This window comes from Hyperoodon ampullatus (genome assembly GCF_949752795.1).
Source record: "Hyperoodon ampullatus genome assembly, chromosome: 6".
Lineage (NCBI taxonomy): Eukaryota > Metazoa > Chordata > Mammalia > Artiodactyla > Ziphiidae > Hyperoodon > Hyperoodon ampullatus.
The window spans coordinates 60,363,030-60,386,042 of NC_136919.1; the positions used below are offsets into that span (position 1 = coordinate 60,363,030).

The 23,013-nt window shown below is 36.4% G+C and overlaps 1 protein-coding gene across 1 annotated transcript in view; it reads right to left on the reverse strand.

Moving 5' to 3' along the window:
• Positions 1 to 23,013, reverse strand: part of CNTLN (centlein) — a gene marked incomplete at both ends in the record, with an annotated part of 349,797 nt that overhangs the window by 322,458 nt on the left and 4,326 nt on the right. Inside the window, one exon of the mRNA XM_079706500.1 lies at positions 17,893 to 17,981. Within this exon, the coding sequence (XP_079562626.1) occupies positions 17,893 to 17,981 (89 nt within the window). The remainder of the gene's footprint in view (positions 1 to 17,892; positions 17,982 to 23,013) is intronic.

Consider the following 23,013-nt stretch of genomic DNA (forward strand, 5'->3'; position numbering starts at 1 on the left):
AGTTTTTTTCCTGTAATTGATATCTAGTCTCATAGTGTTGTGGTTGGAAAAAGATACTTGATATGATTTCAGTTTTCTTAAATTTACCAAAGCTTGATCTGTGACCCAAGGTATGAAGGTATGATCTATCCTGGAGAACGTTCCATGAGCACTTGAGAAGAAAGTGTATTCTGTTGGTTTTAGATGGAATGTCCTATAAATATCAATTAAGTTCATCTTGTTTAATGTGTCATTTAAAGCTTGTGTTTCCTTATTTATTTTCATTTTGGATGATCTGTCCATTGAAGAAAGTGGGGTGTTAAAGTCCCCTACTATGATTGTGTTACTGTCGATTTCCCCTTTTATGGCTGTTAGCATTTGCCCTATGTATTGAGGTGCTCCTATGTTGGGTGCATAAATATTTACAATTGTTATATCTTCTGTATGGATTGATCTCTTGATCATTCTGTAGTGTCCTTCTTTGTCTCTTGTAATAGTCTTAATTTTAAACTCTATTTTCTTTGATATGAGAATTGCTACTCCAGCTTTCTTTTGATTTCCATTTGTATAGAATATCTTTTTCCATCCCCTTGGTTTCAGTTTGTATGTGTCCCTAGGTCGGAAGTGGGTCTCTTTTAGACAGTACATATATGGGTCTTGTTTTTGTATGCAATCAGCCAGTCTATGTCTTTTGGTTGGAGCATTTAATCCATTTATATTGAAGGTGATTATTGATATGTATGTTGCTATGACCATTTTCTTAATTGCTTTGGGTTATTGTAGATCTTTTCCTTCTCTTGTGTTTCCTGCCTAGAGAAGTTCCTTTAGCATTTGTCATAAAGCTGGTTTGGTGGTGCTGAATTCTCTTAACTTTTCCATGTCTGTAAAGGTTTTAATTTCTCCATGGAATCTGAATGAGATCCTTGCTGGGTAGAGTAATCTTCTTTGTAGGTTTTTCCCTTTCATCACTTTAACTATGTCCTGCCACTCCCTTCTGGCTTGCAGAGTTTCTGCTGAAAGATCAGCTGTTAACCTTATGGAGATTCCCTTGTATGTTATTTGTAGCTTTTCCCTTGCTGCTTTTAATATTTTTTCTTTGTGCTTAATTTTTGATATTTTGATTAATATGTGTTTGGTGCGTTTCTCCTTGGATTTATCCTGTATGGGACTCTGCACTTCCTGGACTTGATTGACTACTTCCTTTCCCATATTAGGGAAGTTTTCAATTATAATGTCTTCAAATATTTTCTCAGTCCCTTTCCTTTTCTCTTTTTCTTCTGGGACCCCTATGATTTGAATGTTGGTGTGTTTAATGTTGTCCCAGAGGTCTCTGAGACTGTCCTCAATTCTTTTCATTCTTTCTTCTTTATTTTGCTCTGTGGTAGTTATTTCCACTATTTTATCTTCCAGGTCACTTCTCCATTCTTCTGCCTCAGTTATTCTGTTATTGATTCCTTCTAGACAATTTTTAATTTCACTTATTGTGTTGTTCATTATAGTTTGCTTGCTCTTTAGTTCGTCTAGGTTCTTGTTAAACGTTTCTTGTATTTTCTCCATTCTATTTCCAAGATTTTGGATCATCTTTACTATCATTACTGTGAATTCTTTTTCAGGTAGACTGCCTATTTCCTCTTCATTTGTTTCGTCTGGTGGGTTTTTACCTTGCTCCTTCGTCTGCTACATATTTCTCTGTCCGCTCATTTAGTTTAACTTACTGTGTTTGGGGTCTCCTTTTTGCAGGCTCCAGGTTCGTAGTTCCCGTTGTTTTTGGTGTCTGCCCCCAGTGGGTAAGGTTGTTTCAGTGGCTTGTGTAGGCTTCCTGGTGGAGGGGACTGGTGCCTGTGTTCTGGTGGGTGGGGCTGGATCTTGTCTCTCTGGTGGGCAGGACCACGTTCAGTGGTGTGTTTTGGGGTGTCTGTGAACTTAGTATGCTTTTAGGCAGCCTCTCTGCTAACGGGTGAGGTTTTGTTCCTGTCTTGCTAGTTGTTTGGCATGGGGTGTACAGCACTGGAGTTTGCTGGCTGCTGGGTGGAGCTGGGTCTTAGTGTTGAGACGGAGATCTCTGGGAGAGCTCTCGCCGATTGATATTAGCTGGAGCCAGAAGGTCTTTAGTGGTCCAATGTCCTGATCTCGGCTCTCCCACCTCAGAGGCTCAGGCCTGACACCAAGCCGGAGCACCAAGCCCCTGTTAACCACATGGCTCAGAAGAAAAGGGAGGGAAAAAATAAAGAAAATAAATAAAATAATAAAATACTAAATAAATTAAAAATTATTAAAATTTAAATAAAAAATAATAATAATTAAAAAAAAGAAGAGAGCAACCAAACCAATAAACAAATCCACCAATGATAACAAGTGCTAAAAACTAAACTGAGATAAACATAAAAATCAGAATCAAATCAGTTGCAGACAGCAAACCTCAAGTCTACAGTTGCTTCCAAAGTCCACCTCCTCAATTTTGGGATGATTCATTATCTCTTCAGGTATTCCGCAGATACAGGGTACATCAAGTTTTTTTGGGGGATTTAATCTGCTCCTCCTGAGGCTGCATGGAGAAATTTCCCTTCCTCTTGTTTGTCTGCTCAGCTCCTGGGGTTCAGCTTTGGTTTTGGCCCCAATTCTGAGGGTAGGTTGCCCTCAGGCATCTGTTTCCCGCCCAGACAGGAAGGGGTTAAAGCAACGGCTGATTAGGGGGCTCTTGCTCATTCAGGCCGGGGGGAAGGAGGATAATGGTAGTTATAATTCGAATGCTAGGCGAGCCTGTGGCAGCAGAGGCCAGCATGACACTGCACAAAGCTGAGGCACACCGTGTGTTCTCCTGAGGAAGTTGTCCCTGGATCATGGGTCTCTGGCAGTGCAGGCTGCACAGGCACCTGGGGTGGTGGGTGTGGATAGTGCCCTGTGCTTGCACACAGGATTCTTGGTGGCTGCAGCAGCAGCGTTAGCGTTTCATGCCTGTCTCTGGGGTCCGAGCTGATAGCCGAGGCTTGAGCTCACCTCTGGAGCTCGCTTAGGTGGTTCTCTGCTTTCTGTGGGCAGACGGAGAAGGAATTCCCTCTCCTTGCACACCCCCAAAACAATGGTCTCCTGCTTCTTATGAAGGTCCAGATTTCTTCCCAGACTCCCTCGCAGCTAGCTGTGCTGCACTAGCCCCCTTCAGGTTGTGTTCAAGCAGCCAACCCGTCCTCTCCCTGAGATCTGACCTCCTAAGCCTGAGCCTCAGCTCCCAACCCCCACCCTACCCAGCAGGTGAGCAGACAAGCCTCTCAGGCTGGTGAGTGCTGGTCGACACTGATCCCCTGTGCGGCAATCTCTCCACTTTGTCCTCTGCATCCCTGCTGCTGCACTTTCCTCTGTGTCTCTGAAGCTTCCCTCCCACCCACCCCCGTCTCTGCCAGTGAAGGGGCTTCCTAGTGTGTGGAAACTTTTCCTCCCAGAGTTCCCAGAGGTGCAGGTCCCGTCCCTATTCTTTTGTCTCTGTTTTTTCTTTTTTCTTTTGCCCTAGGTACATGGGTATTTTCTTGCCTTTTGGGAAGTCTGAGGTCTTCTGCCAGCATTCAGTGCATGTTCTGTAGGAGGTGTTCCATATGTAGATGTGTTTTTGATGTATCTGTGGGGAGGAAGGTGATCTCCACGTCTTACTCCTCCGCCATCTTGAAGGTTCCCCACAAAACTTTAAATTTAACAGCACTTTTATGATGCATTTTCCTCAACTGTATGTTTAATTATGGCCTCAAGAATTGTTGGTGATTCCTTGAAGACTACTATTCTGGTTCTCTTCATAATTTATTCTGTTCTACTCACAGAGCTTAGCGTATCTCTAGTGAAGGTGGTACATATCACAGTGCAGCAATGTAAGGCAGTACTACTCAAAATGCAGGGCTGTGAATTGGTTATTACTGGTCTTCTATGAAATAAGGCAGTATAAATAACAAGACTTTCTCATAGAAGAAGGCATAAGTTTGATTTACATTCTGATACATGTTCCTTAGTGTTTTCTACTGACACAAGTCTACAGACCATACTTAGTTAGATGATTGCCCTAAGACATTTAAATATATATCAAATAACAGAAAAGAAAGAACAGAAAGTATGCAAGACAAACAGATTAGAACCAGTAGCAAATGGAGAGAGAGAGAGAGAGAGAGAGAGAGAGAAAGATTAAGAGGACTGTAAGAAGATTAAGAAAACTATAGCCCAACTCTGAATGGATTAGTAGCAACAAAACAGAGAAAGCCACTTCCTGGATTCTTTGTCATTCTAGGTGGATCACAAGCACAGTACCTTAAGGGAGAGCTACACAAAATGCAGGACTGTATAGTATTGGGTAAGTCCAGAAGATTATTTACATAATGTTAGCAAGCAAAATAACAGCAGTTTCTATTGTTCTACTTCAAACTCAAAATAGCATTCTTTATAGACAATGTATCATTAATTTTAAAAGGATGAAGTTTCTGTCTGAAGCACAAATTTGGCTGAGTCACAAAAATCACTTTAATACATTTTTAGTTATCCAAAGAAAAGTTGAACAATTCAAGTTCCTAATGTATTGATATTCTTTGAAACTCCATATTACTGATTCTTCAATGTTTATCATTCCTACCTATTCAAGTTGTAATGTTTCCTTACACATTCAAAATTAAAATACAGTGGTTGTACTCTTATGCCACTAATGATACTGTTAAGTGAGAGTTTATACATAATAGCAAGGAAATCAGATTTGCAGGGCTAATAAATAAGAAGTGATATATCCAAAATGTGCTTTCAGCAGCAGTTCATAATAAACTCATAAAATGACAGGTAAACTCAAGTATCTATAAATCATAGAAACTAATATTTTCTACAAATAAATTCATAAGGAAAATATAATATACACAAAAGTTTTCTATTTGTATTATATCATTCTATTAAGAAAACCAAAGTTTTATTTTCAGCAACATAAACTTCTACCTAAAGAGAATTAATGATAATTCTTATTACATCTTTTTCCAGATCAAGGAAAGAAATAATTACATAAATATGAATACATTTATCATATTACTTAGCAAACTCTATAACAAATTGTTTCTTTCTACAAATATATTTCTGACTAGACAGTACTCCTTAACAGCCAAACACGGAGCTTTCTCTAACTTTTAGAATAGTGTCTGACACTCACACAACACTCAATTGATATTTGTTGAATGAGTAAATGTAGTAGAGATAGCTGTTTTAATGATGGCCATGGATTTCTAAATCTCACAGTCCTATTTCCTTGCAACATTTGGTGTCCCCTTGGCATCCATGCCAAAAGGTAACGTTTCCTCTAGGTATCCATTTAAAAGGTCCTAGAATTTTATAAATTTTTTGGTGCCCTATCTCTTGCTTTGTCTCAAAGTGAAGATGTAAAACAGAACTGATGTTTGAGAAAGAAATCAATAAGATGTTCAGAGCTGAGATATTAAGAGCCTAGATGGAGGGTCTGGAAGTTAAGGACACAGAGGAATTATTGTATTTGAGTGACACTGCAAAAGAGAAAGTGACTGAACTTGGGAATTGATTTTCTGTTCAAAAGAGACCAAAAGATATCAAAGATTACCCTTAAGATGTGAAATTTAAAGAAAAGGAAGAAAATGGCATGTTTGCAGTAGTGAAAAAGTTAGGTAGTAAAAAAACTCAAAGGAGAAGCCAATAAGTTCTAGAGATAATATACTGAATTTGAAGAGCACCACAGGACATGAATTAGAAATGCCCAGGCAAGGGACATAGAGAGATATATAAAATAAGTCCACAGAAAAAGATATAAAATGGCTCTTAGTCTTCACTCACATATAATAACAAAACTGCAAGTAAAACCTATTTCAGAATATCATTTTTTACCTTTCAGATAAACAAGGATACAAAAATTTGAAAACAATGCGATGGCCAGGATGTGGAGAAAACAGACACCTTCTTACATTGCTAGTGGAAGTACAAACTGGCACAACAATTTGGCAGTATTTAACATGTATAATTGCATAGGTCTTTTGATCCAGTGTATAAGTTGTCTATTGCTAGATAACAAATTACCCCAGAATTTAGCAGCTCAAAAGAACAAACACTGGGGGATTGACTTCTCACATGACAGTGTGAGGAGCTCACTAATCTACCACCTAGTGAAACTGGTGACTGCTATTAAAAAAAAAAAAAATTTAAAGCCTCTTATGGTATCTGAACCAAGATCATTCCCTCTCTCTAACCCTCCCAGCTCAGCAAGGTGAAGAGTCGACTCCAGATTGCTGTAGCCAAGACAACAAGACTCCATCTCCCCCAGGTTCCCAGTCAGAGACCTTTTTTCCTAGGAAGAGCAAGATATCACCATTTCTCATCCTCCCCTCCTCAACCCTCCCCATCCCAGAGGTAACTATGGCTGAGGCCAAGTCCTAGGCAAGTGCACTTGAGCCGTGAGGACCCATTCTTCTGCCCAGCCTCTGTTTGTGTAGTAAAAGTTCTACCTCAGGTGCAGAGCATTGAGAATGCTGGAGACCCAAACTCCCTTGCCCCAGCTTATGACACAGTGGTTCCACACCAGGAGAAGCAACCCAAGAGAACAGAAGACTACTGCAATCAGCACGTAGAACGGAGGTATCACTCAGAGAAGCATGATATGGTCCCACCTCCAGCTCCAGAGGCTTGGCTCAGATTTTGCCTGGTTGGGAATACAGGGTAGAGAGGCAGGATATAAAGCACACAGATCCTAATCTCTTCCCAAAGGGAAATGACTTCATTTGCATCACAGTGTAGGGAAGTTCAAGCCTAAAGGCACTCTGAAGAAGAGTCAGGTTATGGTGAAAGTCAATTGGAAGGAGAGTTAAGACACAGGCTAAATTGTAGGCCTGCTGATTTGCAGGAGAGAAATGAGGAATAAGACACATGAAAGAAGTCCTTCAAGGGTGGAAAATAATATCAAACACTGACTCAGAAATATCAAAGGAGCCACAATTTGATTAAATTGGTTTTTAGAGCATTTTATGCTCTAGGGCATTGTTAAAAACAATTGAGCAATCAGCCATCAATTTGTGAAGTTTAACAACTGGTTGTGGTCAGGAAAAGAGAGGAGGGGCTTCCCTGGTGGCGCAGTGGTTGAGAGTCCACCTGCCAATGCAAGGGACATGGGTTCGTGCCCCGGACCGGGAGGATCCCGCGTGCCGTGGAGCAGCTGGGCCCGTGAGCCATGGCTGCTGAGCCTGCGCGTCCAGTGCCTGTGCTCCGCAACGGGAGAGGCCACAACAGTGAGAGGCCCACGTACCGCAAAAAAAAAAGAAAGAAAAGAAAAGAGAGGAGGAGAGCCAAAATCACTGTCATCCTAGGGTGACAAAGCTGGGTACCCAAAACCTGCACCTTCTTAGGAGCAACATCCGTGACCTAACATTGTGGGAGGGGAAAGAGACTTTACTAAAATAATCCAGTTGGTCGCCAACCATATAAACAAGTTTGGAGGAGAAGGGTGCAGAACAGTAACCAGATTTGCTACAATACAATGTCTCAAACAACCACTTTCCATCAAAAAAATTATAAGTCATGCAAAGAAACAGAAAAATATGACCCAGACACCAGGAAAAGAAAGCAGGCAACAGGAACTATCTGGGAGAGTGACCACACTTGGGAAAAAGAAAAAAAACTTCAAATTAGCCATTATAAATATATTCACAAAACTAAAGGAAACCATGGTTTAAAAAGTAAAGAAAGGTTTCATAAGAATATTACATCAAATAGAGAAAATCAAAAAGAGAAAGAAATTGTAAAAGAACCAGGTGAACCAAGACAGTACAGTCAGCCCTCCATATCCATGGGTTCCACATCCATGGAATCAATCAACTGCAACTCAAAAATATTTGAAAAAAATTTTTTTCAGAAAGTTCCAAAAAAAAACACTCAAATTTGCCATGTGCTGGCAACTATTTACATAGCATTTACATTGTATTAGTTATTATAAGTAATCTAGAGATGCTGATGATTTCACGTTTACAGAGGATATGCATGGGTTATAAGCAAATACTACACCATCTTATATGAGAGACTTGAGCATCCTAGGATTTTGGTATCTGTGGGGTTCCAGGATCCAATCTCCAGTGGATATTGAGGGATGACCATAATTTGAATCCACATGTGAAAACATTTACTGGTGAAGGTAATTATATAAACATAACAAAAGTTTAAAAGTAAGTTTTCTTTCTACTTTCTTCTCTTAACTGATTTGAAAAGCAATTGCTTAAAATAATACGTACATAATGTATCGATAAGCTCAAAACATATAAAAATGTATATATGTGTAATATAATTGCCAATAACAGCATAAATGAGGTCAGCTGTAGCAAAGTTTTATTGGGCTAAGGAAATGACTACTGAATAATAAAGCAATAATTATAACAATGCATTGCTGTGTTTGTAATATTAATAGATAATATGTATAACAATACCACAAAAAGGGACTGAAGGGAATATAGTTGTATTTATATATATCACTGGAATTAATGTTTCTATATATCACTGGAATTAAGCTTGGCTAAATCTGAAGCTGATTTTGTTAAGATACATATAGCGAACCCTAGAGCATTAACTAAAGAAAAAAAAAAACCTCAAAAAATATAGTGAAAAATTCATTAAATTAAAATGCTACATTAGAAAATATTTACGTAATGCAAAAGAAAGATTCAAAGACATAAATACATTGAAAGTTAAGGATGAGAAAAACAATATGCAAATAACAACCACAAGAAGGCTGTAGTAAATATACTAATATCAGACAAAATTTACTTTAAACAAAATAGTCACTGAAAAAAAAGAGGCACATTTTATAACGAGTCCCTGACAGAGTCAATCCATCAGGAAGATATAACAGTTATAAACATATACATACTTAATAACAGAGGACCAAAATACATGAAGCAAAAATGACAGATGTGAAAGAAGAAATGGACAATTCAATTATAATTGTTGGAGACTTCAATATCCTACTGTGATGGTTAATTTTATGTGTCAACTTGGAGGGTATTTTTGGATGAGATTAATGTTTAAATTCGTGGACCGTGAGTAAGCATAATGCCCTCCATAATGTAAGTGGGCTTCATCCAATCAGTTGAAGGCTTGAACAGAACAAAAAGACCAGCCTCCCTGAACAAGAAATCTCCAGCAGATTGCCTTTATCTGCACCATCGACTCTCCCAGTCTCGAACCTATCAGCCCACACTGCAGATGTGGACTTGCCAGTCTCCAAAATCATATAAGCCAATTCTTTATAATAAGTCTCTTTCTACATATACATTCACACAATCCTTTTTGTTCTGTGCTCTCTGGAGAATTCCAATATACCCACTTTCAATAATGGATAGACAACTAGACAGAAGATCAACAAGAAAATAGAAGACCTGAGCAATACTACAAACTAGACCTGACATCATTAGAATACTCTTCTAAAAAAATGACAGTTAAATATATATCATTTTCAAGTGCACATGGAACATTTTCAGGATAAACCATATGCTAGACTATTTTTTAAATACTCAATAAATGTAAAAGGTTAGAAATAATGCCAAGTATGTTCTCTGACCACAATGGAATAAAACTGGAAATCAAATGGAAAAACTCACAAATGTGTGGAAATTAAACACATTATTAAAAAAGCAATGGGTCAAGAGGAAATCAAAAGACAAATCAGAAAATACTGTACGATGAGTAAAAATGAAGGGACAAAATATCAAAATGCGTGGGAGGCAGCTAAAACAGTGCTTAGAGAGAAACTTATAGCTATAAATACCTATATTAAGCTAGAAGAAAGGTCCTAAGTCAACATTAGGTTTAATGTTCTACCATAAGACACTGAAAAATATAAGAGCAAACTAAACCTAAAGCAAATAGAAAGGAATAAAGATTAGAGAAGAAATTAATGAAATAGAAAATAGAAAAACAATACAGAAAATGAATGAAAACCAAAAGCTGGTTGTTTGAAAAGATCAACAAAACTGACAAACCTTTAGCTATACTGACAATATTAAAAAAAAGAAAAGCCTCAAATTACCAGAATCAGAAATAAAAAAGGGTATATTACTAATAACCTAATAAAAACTAAAAATAATTATAAAGGAATACTATGAAAAATTGTACACCAGCAAATTAGATACTTAGAAGAAACGGGTGAATTTCTCGAAAAACACAAATACCAAAAGTGACTCAAGAAAAAATAAAATCCCAAGTTGACCTGTAATAGGTAAAGAAATTCAATTTGTAATTTAAAAAAATTACCCACAAACAAAAGTCCAGGGCTGGAGGGGTTCACCACTAAATTCTACCAACCATTCAAAGAAGAATTAATACCAGTGCTTCAAAAAAACTTCCAAAAAATAGAAGAGAAGAGAATACTTCCCAGCCCATTTTATAAAGCCAGTATTACCCTGATACAAAAAACACACAAAAACGTCATAAGGAAAGGAAACTACAGACTAATACCTCTTATGAATACAGATGCAAAAGTCCTCAACAAAATACTAGCAAACCAAATCCAACAACATATTAAAAGAATTATGTATCATGATCAGGTGGTATTTATTCCAGGAATGTAAGGTTGGTTTAACATCTGAAAATCAATTATTATAATAAATCATATCACTAAAATAGAAAACAAAAATCACATGATCATCTCAATAGATACAGAAGATATACTTGACAAAATTCAACAACCTTTCATAATAAAAACACTTAACAAACTAGGAATATAAGGGAACTTCCTGAACTTGCTAAAGGACATCTATGAAAAACTGACAGATAACTTTATACTTAATGGTGAAGGAGTGGGTGCTTTCACCCTATGATCAGGAATAAGACAAAGATGTCTGCTCTGGCCACTTCTACTCAACAATGTATTGAAATTTTAACCAGGGCAAGTAGCCAAGAGAAAGAAATAAAAGGCATCAAGTTTGGAAAAGAAGAAACAAAACTATGTCTATTTGCTGATGACATGATCTTGTAAGTAGAAAATACTAAGGAATCTACCCAAAAAATTAGAACTGAAAAATGAGTTCTGCACAGTTGCAGGATAAGAGATCAATATAAAACAATCTATACACTTACACTGAACAATCTGAAAATAAACTTAAGAAAACAATTCCATTTATAATAAAATCAGAAAGAATAAAATGTTAAAAATTTATCCAAAAAGGTGTAAAACATACTCTGAAAACTATAAACGGTATTGAAAGAAATTTTAGGACAAATAAATAGTAACTGGAAAAACATCCCATGCTCATAATATAGAAGATTTAACATTGTTAAGATGGCAACATTACCCAAACTTATCCATTAAAAGAAGAAAAAGAAGAAGAGTATAGGCTATTCTAAATTAGAGATATAATCCAGTGATCAACCTTAACAACACAAAAAAAAGAGATTTGGATAACACATTATGTGTCTCCTAATATGATGTGGTAAGAATCATATTACACCGAAGATTTCTTTGCCAAAACATCAAACCTGAAACTGAATAAACCTCTAGGTCTCATTTAAAATTTATGATAATTACAGAGTAAAAAAGATTATAATCAAAAAAGTCCAGGGCTTCCCTGGTGGCGCAGTGGTTGAGAGTCTGCCTGCCAATGCAGGGGATGTGGGTTCGTGCCCTGGTCTGGGAGGATCCCACATGCCGCGGGGCAGCTGGGCCCGTGAGCCGTGGCCGCTGGGCCTGCACGTCCGGAGCCTGTGCTCTGCAACGGGAGAGGCCACAACAGTGAGAGGCCCACGTACCGCAAAAAAAAAAAAAAAAAAATTATTAAAAAAAAAGAAGGCCAGAATGTGGGAAACTCTACAGGATAAATAATCCAACTTATTCCAAAAATAAGTTGCAAATAAAAAGAGAGAAAGACGGAGAGGAGGAAAAGGAACCTGTACACTCAGTAGGGAGACTATGTTTGAGTCCTCATAGAAACAAACATCTTTCAAAAAAAGTTATGAGAGAATTGGAGAAATCTGAAAACTGGATATTTTATTACATTAGGGAATAATTATAGAATTCTAAGTATGATAAAGATATCATGGTTATGTTTTTAAAAGGCCTTATCTTTTAGAGATGGAGTCAATCCTTATTCATAGATTCAGAATTTGTGAACTTTCCTACTCACTAAAACTTATTTTAAGCCTAAAATCAATACCATTGCACTTTTTCAGTCATTTGCAGACATGCAGAAAGTGGTGAAAAATTTAAGTCACCTGAACCACATGTTCCAAGCTGAGGTCAAACAAGGGGATGCTCTGTCTTCTTATTTCAGCTCTCATACTATAAACAAGTATTCTTCTCATGGTCTATCTAGTACCACATTTTTCACATTTCTGCCCTTCTGTTGATGATTTCACTGTTTCAAATGACCACTAAGCATAGTGCTGAAGTGCTGTCTAGTGTTCCTAAGTGCAAGAAGGCTGTGACTTGCATATGGAGAAAAAATTGTGTTAGATAAACTGTGTTCAGGCATGAGTTACAGTACCATTGGTCATGAGCTCAATAGTAACAAATAAACAATATATATTAAATGTCTTTAAATAGAAACACCTGTAAAGCAAGGTTATACGTTGATCAGTTGACAAAATGTTATGACCAGAGGCTCATAGGAACTTAATCCTTTATCTCCCCTAGGAGCAATATTTCCATGTTTGCTAATTCAGTGTTCACATGACTTTATAAAACATAACTCCTGTGAATAACAAAAACTGACTGTAAACACCAATGGAACTGTGGGTAACATAACAGGATGTCCAGGATTTCCTTCAAAATAATCCACTGTGGTAGAGGGAGCAGAGGAGCAGAAAGGAAGTAGAAGTTTATAGATGAAACAAGATTGGTCATGTGCTGATAATTGTCCAAGCTGGGTGATGAGTAAACATGGGAGTTCATTAGTGTATTCTCCCTATCCTTGCATCAAATTAAAATTTTCCATAATAAAAACACATGCGCACAAAAACATGTAAACAGACACCCCACCAAAACACTTACAAGGACATTATAAAAGAGTACCAAAAAGGCAGAAAAGTAAAGAATTATTGATAAGACCAGCATGTTTCCAAATGGGTGCCAAGGGCATTTGAAGCAGTACAGGCATACCTCATTTTATTGCACTTTGCTTTATTGTGCTTCACAGATACTGCATTTTACAAATTGAAGGTTTGTGAAAATGCTGCATCAAGCCAGTCTACCAGCGCCATTTTTCCAACAAAACCTACTTCATGTCTTTGTGTCCCATTTTGGTAATTCTCGTAATATTTCAAACTTTTTCATTATTATTATATTTGTTACGATAATATGTGATCAGTGAGTGATCTTTGATGTTACTATTGAAAAAAGGGTATAACTCTCTGAAGACTCAGATGACAGCATTTTTAACAATATTTTTAAATTACGTACATTGTTTTTTAGACATAATGTTGTTGCACACTTAATAGACTACAGTATAAATATAAGTTTTATATGCACTTGAAAACAAAAAGTTGTGTGACTTGCTTTACTGCAATATTCACTTTACTACAGTGGTCTGGAACTGAACCCTCAAAGTCTCTGAGGGTTATTTAATTGAGCAGGATTATCCTATTTATTTCAGGATGTTTAGCAATCCCAGCCTCCATCTACTATGTCAGTAGCACCACTGGTTAAAACCAGTGATTCTGGCAAAGCTTTATCCACAAGGCCATTTATCACAGCATCATCATACAATTTTCATAAAAAAAGGAAACTTAATGTACAACAATAAGACACTGACTAAATAATATGGCATATCAAAATAATAGAATATATTGTAACTCTAAAAATATTATTTTCTTTTGAATAATAATTATATTCCTCTTGAAAATAATGAACTGACAACATCTCATTGACATGCCCAAATCACACTGCCTTGAGTCTATTAGCCTGGAAATAAGAAAAGGGGTCCAAAATGGACAAATATCTGAAAGACAGAAGAATGGACTCACTGAGACAAACCCAGAGGAGGAAAATCAAAATCCAAATAGTGTCTATAATGGAAGAGGAAGCTATTTTTTTCTGGAAGAGGCTCAGAGAGGCTCTAATTACCCAATCAGTAAGTATGGAGAGCATAAGTCCACAGGAATCAAGATGACTAAGAAACCATTAATCAAAAATCTGGGCTTCCCGTTCATCCATGTTCAGAACAGCTACCTGCAGTATCTGCCTATAACAAATGGCCCAAGGCTACTTTCAAAAGAACCATGTTCCTGAAAAAGGTCCCTACTATGGTTGTTGGGACAAACAATACAATCAGAGAAGGGACTGACTTAAGAGCTTACTTCTCATTCTGTACATTGAAGCGCATTTGCCATACATCCCTCAGGAAAGCTTGTTGATAGTCCCCTCCCTTTTCTTACACAACGCCCATAGTCAATCCTTTCATTCAGATGAGAAGCCTCTTGGTAACAGTTATATAAAAATGCAAAGTAAACTCATTAAAAGCAACATTTCTACATTAAGCAATATAGACCTTCATATAAAAACATGGTCACTAAAGAATCGTCATACACTTGAAGAAAACTATCAGCATTAAAGTAAAAGAGTAGGAACAAACAGAAGTTACCCAACAGGAAACAAAGATAATGTAAGAAACAGAGAAGAACTTAAAAATTATAATCAGAAAGATTAAAAAGTTATCCTTTTAAAGAAGACTGCTATGAAAAAGGAAAAATCAAATAAGAAATTTCTTAGAAGTAAAATTTTGATTTCTAAAACTAAAAAAAAATCAAATAACTAAATAGGGTAAATGAAAAAAAATCCATGTACTGATGGAAGAAAATGTAAGAAGACCATTCAGGAGACAAAATTAAAAGATGGAAAATATGACAGAAAAGAAGGCCAAGTCCAGAAGGTCCAATCTCTAATAGAGTACAGAAGGAAAAAACAGACAAGGGGGAAAATATGAGAATCATATTTTTCTTCAATTGAAATAAAATCTCAAGTCTTGATATTAAAAGAACCCACAAAGGCTGAGAAGTTTGAATTTTTAAAAGACTCAAATTAAAAGATGATGTTGAAATTTTAAAATATCATATATATGAAGAGAAAATCCTAAAAACTTCAAGCAAGCTACCTAGAAAGAAATAAGAATCTCACTTGCACTGGGATCATACATACACTTGATAACACCACTGTATGCTAAAAGAAGATAACAAAGCTATACTTTAAAAAATCTGAGGGAGGGCTTCCCTGGTGGCGCAGTGGTTGAGAGCCCGCCTGCCGATGCAGGGGACACGGGTTCGTGCCCCGGTCCGGGAAGATCCCACATGCCGCGGAGCGGCTGGGCCCATGAGCCATGGCCGTTGGCCCTGCGCGTCCGGAGCCTGTGCTCCGCAACGGGAGAGGCCACAACAGCACGAGGCCCACATACCGCAAAAAAAAAAAAAAAAAAAAAAAAAAAAAAATCTGAGGGAAGTTATATGCTCAGCAGAAGTATCAACCAAACATAAGGACAAAAGAAAGACATTTTAGGCATGTAAGGAGTCAGAAAGTGGACCACTTATGCATCCCTTCTGAGAAAAAAATTTTGAAAATATAATCCAACAAAAGAAAGAGGAAGACATAGGATCTTAGAAACTGTGGAACTAGTTCAGGAGTACAATAAGAAAAAACCCTAGGATGGCAGCTATGAGTAGGTTTAGAAAGCAATTGGCCAAAATTCATACCATAAACCAAAGGGCCCAAGGAAGAATGTCTTCAGCCCATTATTCAAATGTCTGAACATTGACATTCTTTATGGTAAGAAATAGCAGAAAAGAAAGGCAATTAGAAATTCCAGGGGGAAAAAATGTTGTCCAGGAAGACCAAGGCACAAATATAAAATAACTTAAATGTAGCATAATTTGGGTAATTAATGGACTATAAAGAAAGATACTCTATTTGACTTTGATATTTGGAATATTCTTTTTTTGTCATACCATTTCCCTTATCAACAGGTCCAAACACACTACATGGTTCTCAAGGAAATAATATTTACATAATTATAAAATTATAAATGCAAATTACAAGTTTCCAATTTCAAAAGTCAATTCAAATTCCAAGGTATCTCATTGTGGACATCAGAATTACCTGGACATCAGATCTATGGACAACAGAATTACCTGGAAAGCTTATTTTAAAGACTCCTGGGCCTCATCCCTAAAGATTCAGTAGATCAGGGGAAAGTTCCAGAGACCTGCATTTTAAGAAATTTTCCAGTCCCCAAGGAAAAGAGGAAATTCTCTTCCAAGGAGGAGCCACTCAGCAGTGGACCTGAAGAGGCTGCTGCCAGCAAGAGCAGCAGCTCCAAGAAAAACAAAAAGCTCCAAAAGCTATCTCAGGAAAATTAGAATGGACATTTCCCTAGTAGGGCATAACTTGCAGAGATATTTCCCAACCCATCCCCTATAGCCCAATAAAAATTTTAAAAATTTAAAAATGTTTTTAAAGAAATTTTCCAAGTATACCTTGCACACATTAAAATTTTCAAGATTATAGCTGTAAAGCAGTAATCTCCAAAATTTTCCATTACATATCTTATGAGCAAAAGGCTTTTGAGTACCCACCCCAAAACATGTGTATATTTATTTATAAATTGTTGATATACTTTTATGTGACTGTATATTATGTATATTATAAAATGTGAAAAATAAAAATCTTAAAGAATGAGAAAGATGACCTAACAATAATTTATTATTTGGTTCTGTCTCAACCAAGAGTAAAGGGAAAATTAAGAATCGCTTTAGAAAGTTGTAAAAAATAAACAAATTAGAAAGCTGAAAAATGTATACAACTAAAAGGAGAGGAGGATAATGAAAGAATCACAGAAATGACTAAAGAAATCCCAAGAATATATCTTCTGAAGTCCTATTCTGCTAAAAAACAGTAAAACTGAGAGTGATCACATTTAATCTCGAGAATGACTGAGGAACTAATAAGGGTACTTCAACAAAAGACTTAATTCTGATCATCAAAAGGAAAATCTCATTGATGAATTAGACATACAAGACCATGAGAAGAATCTAATTATTCTGTTTTAAGAGTTCACGATAACCAAGGATGGTAAAATTAGCCATGGGTATGTATCATAGATTTTTCAGTCAAATTCCAAACAATATTAGAATGATCCCAGGGCTAGCGACTCCAAAGGTGAATATACTTGAAGTTATCAAAAACTGATATTCAGATTATATAATCATAATTCCAATTAAAAAGAAGAAAAGGCAACCATATGCTTAGCTTCTCATTTAGGAAATATAATGATATCCATTTAATAGGAAAGCAAGTGTTTTAATTGCTATCTAAGTGTCATGAGACTACTGTATACCAAATGTTTGATAAGAAGTACCCAGCATCACTCCACTGTTTCTAATGACCAAGGAGAGGCCCAATAATCTATAGTTAAATGACTGGGCATCCCCTACAGGGTAATACGGAAATCTCTCAACCTATTCCAGAACACTTACTCTACTCTGGCAAGGTCAACCCAGGCTCTCAAGTACACACTGCAATTATCTTAGGGGAAAACTGAGCCATGTCTAGGAAGGATCATGTCTAGGAAGTTGCCTACAGGGTCAGTCTCTGAAGCCAAACAACAGGAACTTCTCCAATTTTTAAAGTTGAGTAGTAAGAGCTTAAAACAAACACACACAGACACAAACACATACACACAAAGTGTCTCTCTTACCTGCAAACTTCCCAAATATGTCAGAATATGAGCAGAAGATAAGGCCTAGCTGTACTTAGCAAACTGACACACCTTGAAATAAATCCAGTAATTGTAATATCATGCTCAACATTCCTTTGGAAATCAAATGAATCTCTTCAGGGGATTAACACCAAGTGTTAATTTTAATAATGAAGAAAAACAAATTCAACCAACTAAATACTGACGAAAAAATAACTTGGTTACTCACCTGTCCACAACCAAACTGACTGCTTGCGTGAGATCTGGGTTTGTCACCTGGAGACGTTTCCACAAAGACCATACGAATTCTTTATCAGCCTTAAAGAAATAAAAGACATTTTAAATTCATTGCTTTGTAGCTACAGCACAGAAGGCAATATACTGCATTAAATTAAAAAATTAAAAACATAATTACTTGATCCCTAGTTCTATAACTATAAAACAGATTCTTGAAAAGTTTAACAGGAAAGCTTTATTTTAAAAAGTTCTTACACTGGTAACCCACATTTATTTTACTATTTCTACTACTCACATTTAAGGGTGCAAATGCTGAAGGGCTGAATATCAAGGTAAATTTGTTCTAAAATGAGACTGTCCTCTAGCTATTGCTTCATTTTCAGCTGCCCTTTTCAGCAAAATTCCTTGAAACAGTTGCCTACAATCATGATCTCTTCTTCCTCACTCCCCATTCACTCTGTAATCTCCTCCAGTCAGACTTCCCTCCCCACCATAACGCTAAAATCATTTTTCAAGGTCCTCTATATTGTCAATTCTTAATAGGCATCTCAAATTGAATTTATCCAAAATAAAGTTTTTGACTTCCTACCCTCTCACAAACCTGCCCGCTCTGCATCTCAGAAAATGACACCACCACCTACTTATTGTTTAAAAACTTAAGATCTAGGAATCAATCTTGGTTGCTCTCTTTCTTCACATTTCATATCCAAACCATTAGTAAATCCTATTAGCCTTACCTACAAAATATATCCCAATTCTGAACACTTCTACCTAGTACAAGTGGAACAAGTACTATCCACCATCCTACTACAAGCAACTCTACCTCTTGCCTAGCTCCCTACAATGGTCTCCTGGGCTCCTTACAGCTCAAAATCGTCCAGTGGATTTCCATCAGATTAGGAAAACAATCCAAACTCTACCAAGGCGACATGACCCTACACCATCTGGCCCTCCAGCCTCATCTATCACTCACCCTCTTATTCACAGGGACCTTCTGGCTCTACTTGTACCAGGTCCTTTTAAATATACAATCTACCAGATTTTCATGTACATTATTACCTCACATCACTCAGGTCTTTGTTTAAATGTTGCCTCTTCAAGAGAAGTCTTCCCTAACTACTATATTTATAGCCACCAAAACCCACAAATCTCTGGTAACCCCTTACCCTGTTTAATTTTTTTTTCAAATCACATTTCATTTCATAATACTATATTTGTTTGTTATTTTATTTGTTTGGTTTTACTTGTGTGGCATCATCCATTCTCCCCTTCCTCTTAGTAACAGAAACCATTTTTGATCTTTGCTGCCAACTAAAAGACTGGCCTCTCTTGCCTATGGGCTTTGTGACTGAGTTCCACCAATTAAATATAAGAAATGTCATTGGAAATCTTAAAATTGGACTTAAGTCTACCAAATGTGTTACAATTATTTGTTCCCAGTATGTTGTTGTTTATTTGACTTTATTTATGATGGAGATTTTTGGGGAAAAGGTAGTTATTACTTTTATATATTCAAACATCTTTTTCATTATGGCTTATGGTTTTCTTCTACAAGTTAGAAAAAAGCCTTCTCTGCTCCAAGATTGGAAATATATTTACCCATACTTACTTCTTAAATTTTTATGTTTTCATTTTTTAATGCTCAAATCTTTGATTTTGTTTGACTGTTTTTTAAAGACTTTTGACAGCGGGAGTACTGCAAAGTACTACCTTACCTAACTATTCTTATATGTCATACTTTATCTTTTAGAAGCAAGAATTCAGCATTTAGGTATTAAAATGATTTCAGTTAAGGACAAGAAATGTCAACATATATAGAAATTACATGTCATAAACCTCTGGTGAAGGAAATGTTAAACTATGTAGCATTATGTGCTCTTTTTAAAAGGTATGTTGATGAAACTACAAAATCCCTGAAACCAATGTTATCTGGAAATTTATCTTATAGCTTGCTTCAAAACAAAATAGTAACAAAAAAAGAGAACTACAGACCAATATCACTGATGAACAGAGATGCAAAAATCCTCAACAAACTACTAGCAAACAGATCCAACAGCACATTAAAAGGATGATACACCATGATCAAGTGGGGTTTATCCCAGGAATGCAAGGATTCTTTAACATACGCAAATCAATCAATGTGATAAACCATATTAACAAATTGAAGGAAAAAAGCATACTATCATCTCAATAGATGCAGAAAAAGCTTCCAACAAAATTCAACACCGATTTATGATAAAAACCTCCAAAAAGTAGGCACAGAGGGAACTTACCTCAATATAATAAAGGCCATATATGACAAACCCACAGCCAACATTGTTCTCAATGGTGAAAAACTGAAATCATTGCTACTCAGATCAGGAACAAGACAAGTTTACCCACTCCCACCACTCTTATTCAACATAGTTTTGGAAGTTTTAGCCACAGCAATCAGAGAAGAAAAAGAAATAAAAGGAATCCAAATCAGAAAGGAAGAAGTAAAACTGTCACTGTTTGCAGAGGACATGATACTATATATAGAGAATCCTAAAGATGCTACCAGAAAACTACTAGAGCTAATCAGTGAATTTGGTAAAGTAGCAGGATACAAAAATAATGCACAGAAATGTCTTGTATTCCTATACACTAATGATGAAAAATCTGAAAGAGAAATTAAGGAAACACTCCTATTTACCAATGTAACAAAAAGAATAAAATACCTAGGAATAAACCTACCTAAGGAAACAAAAGACCTGTAGGCAGAAAACTATAGACACTGATGAAAGAAATTAAAGATGATACAAACAGATGGAGAGATATACCATGTTCTTGGATTGGAAGAATCAACATTGTGAAAATGACTCTACTACCCAAAGCAATCTACAGATTCAGTGCAATCTCTATCAAACTACAAATGGCATTTTTCACAGAACTAGAACAAAAAATTTCACAATATGTATGGAAACACAAAAGACCCCAAATAGCCAAATCAATCACGAGAAAGAAAAATGGGGCTGGAGGAATCAGGCTCCCTGACTTCAGACTATACTACAAAGCTACATTAATCAAGACAGTATGGTACCGGCACAAAAACAGAAATATAGATCAATGGAACAGGACAGAAAGTCCAGAGATAAACCCATGCACATATGGTCACCTTAACTTTTGATAAAAGAGGCAAGAATATACAATGGAGAATAGAGAGCCTCTTTAATAAGTGGTGCTGGGAAAAATGGCTAGATACATGCAAAAGAATGAAATTAGAATACCTCCTAACACCACACACAAAAATAAACTCATAATGGATTAAAGACCTAAATGTAAGGCCACACACTATCAAACTCTTAGAGGAAAACATAGGCAGAACACTCTATGACATAAATGACAGCAAGATATTTTTTGACCCACCTCCTAGAGAAATGGAAATAAAAACAAAAATAAACAAATGGGACCTAATGAAACTTAAAAGCTTTTGCACAGCAAAGGAAACCATAAACAAGATGAAAAGACAACCCTCAGAATGGGAGAAAATATTTGCAAACGAAGCAACTGACAAAACAATTAATCTCCAAAATATACAGGCAGGTCATGCAGCTCAATATCAAAAAAACAAACAACCCAATCCAAAAATAGGCAGAAGACCTAAACAGACTTTTCTCCAAAGAAGATATACAGATTGACAACAAACACATGAAAGGATGCTGAACATCACTAATCATTAGAGGAATGCAAATCAAAACTACAATGAGGTATCACCTCACACCAATCAGAATGGCCATCATCAAAAAATCTACAAACCGTAAATGCTGGAGAGGGTGTGGAGAAAAGGGAACCCTCTTGCACTGTTGGTGGGAATGTAAATTGATACAGCCACTATGGAGAACAGTATGGAGGTTCCTTAAAAAACTAAAAATAGAATTACCATATGACCCAGCAATCCCACTACTGGGCATATACCCTGAGAAAACCATAATTCAAAAAGAGTCATGTACCACAATGTTCATTGTAGCTCTATTTACAATAGCCAGGAGATGGAAGCAACCTAAGTGTCCATAGACAGATGAATGGATAAAGAAGATGTGGCACATATACACAATGGAATATCAGCCATAAAAAGAAACAAAACTGAGTTATTTGTAGTGAGGTGGATGGACCTAGAGACTGCCATACAGAGTGAAGTAAGTCAGAAAGAGAAAAACAAATACCATATGCTAACACATATATAAGGAATCTAGAAAAAAAAAAGGTTCTGAAGAACCTAGGGGCAGGACAGGAATAAAGACGCAGATGTAGAGAATGGACTTGAGGACACAGTGGGGGGAAGGGTAAGCTGGGACGAAGTGAGACAGTGGCATGGACATATATACACTACCAAATGTAAAATAGATAGCTAGTGAGAAGGAGCCCCATAGCACAGGGAGATCAGCTCAGTGCTTTGTGTCCACCTAGAAGGGTAGGATAGGGAGGGTGGGAGGGAGACACAAGAGGGAGGAGATATGGGGATATATGTATATGTATAGCTGATTCACTTTGTTATACAGCAGAAACTAACACACCATTGCAAAGCAATTATACTCTAATAAAGATGTTAAAAAAAATAGTAAAGAGTCACATGTATTTTTCACCTCAACTGCTCTACCCAAAATACTAAGCAAGAAAGGTTAACAAAAGCAAAAACTTAAAAAGGAGTAGGTTTTCAACATTTAAAAAATAACTGAGTTACTCCAGCTTAAGTAAGTATGACTTACTAATAAAGGACTTAGCTCTAATACAGTTAGAGGGACAAAGTAAGAAATCAATAAATATCTGATGAAAAAAATCTTTACATATTAATTTATACATTTTTTCTTTTCTTTCCTTTTGCTATTGTTATGGTTAATGGTTATTTCACATCTCCTCTTTAATCCCCACCAAAGAGAAAGTAACAACAAACTCTCCTTAAATTGTTTTTATCATAGAGGCCAGAAAAAAAAGCAACCAGAAGAAAAGACTCCTCCAGAAACAGTCTATTGTTAATTTATAACTACAATTTATACCCAGAAGTCATTAGGGGGAGAACTTTCTAATTTCCAAATTTCTCTATTAAACTTCAGTTACTAATTTCTTTTGTTATTAATTTATTATCAGCAATGGT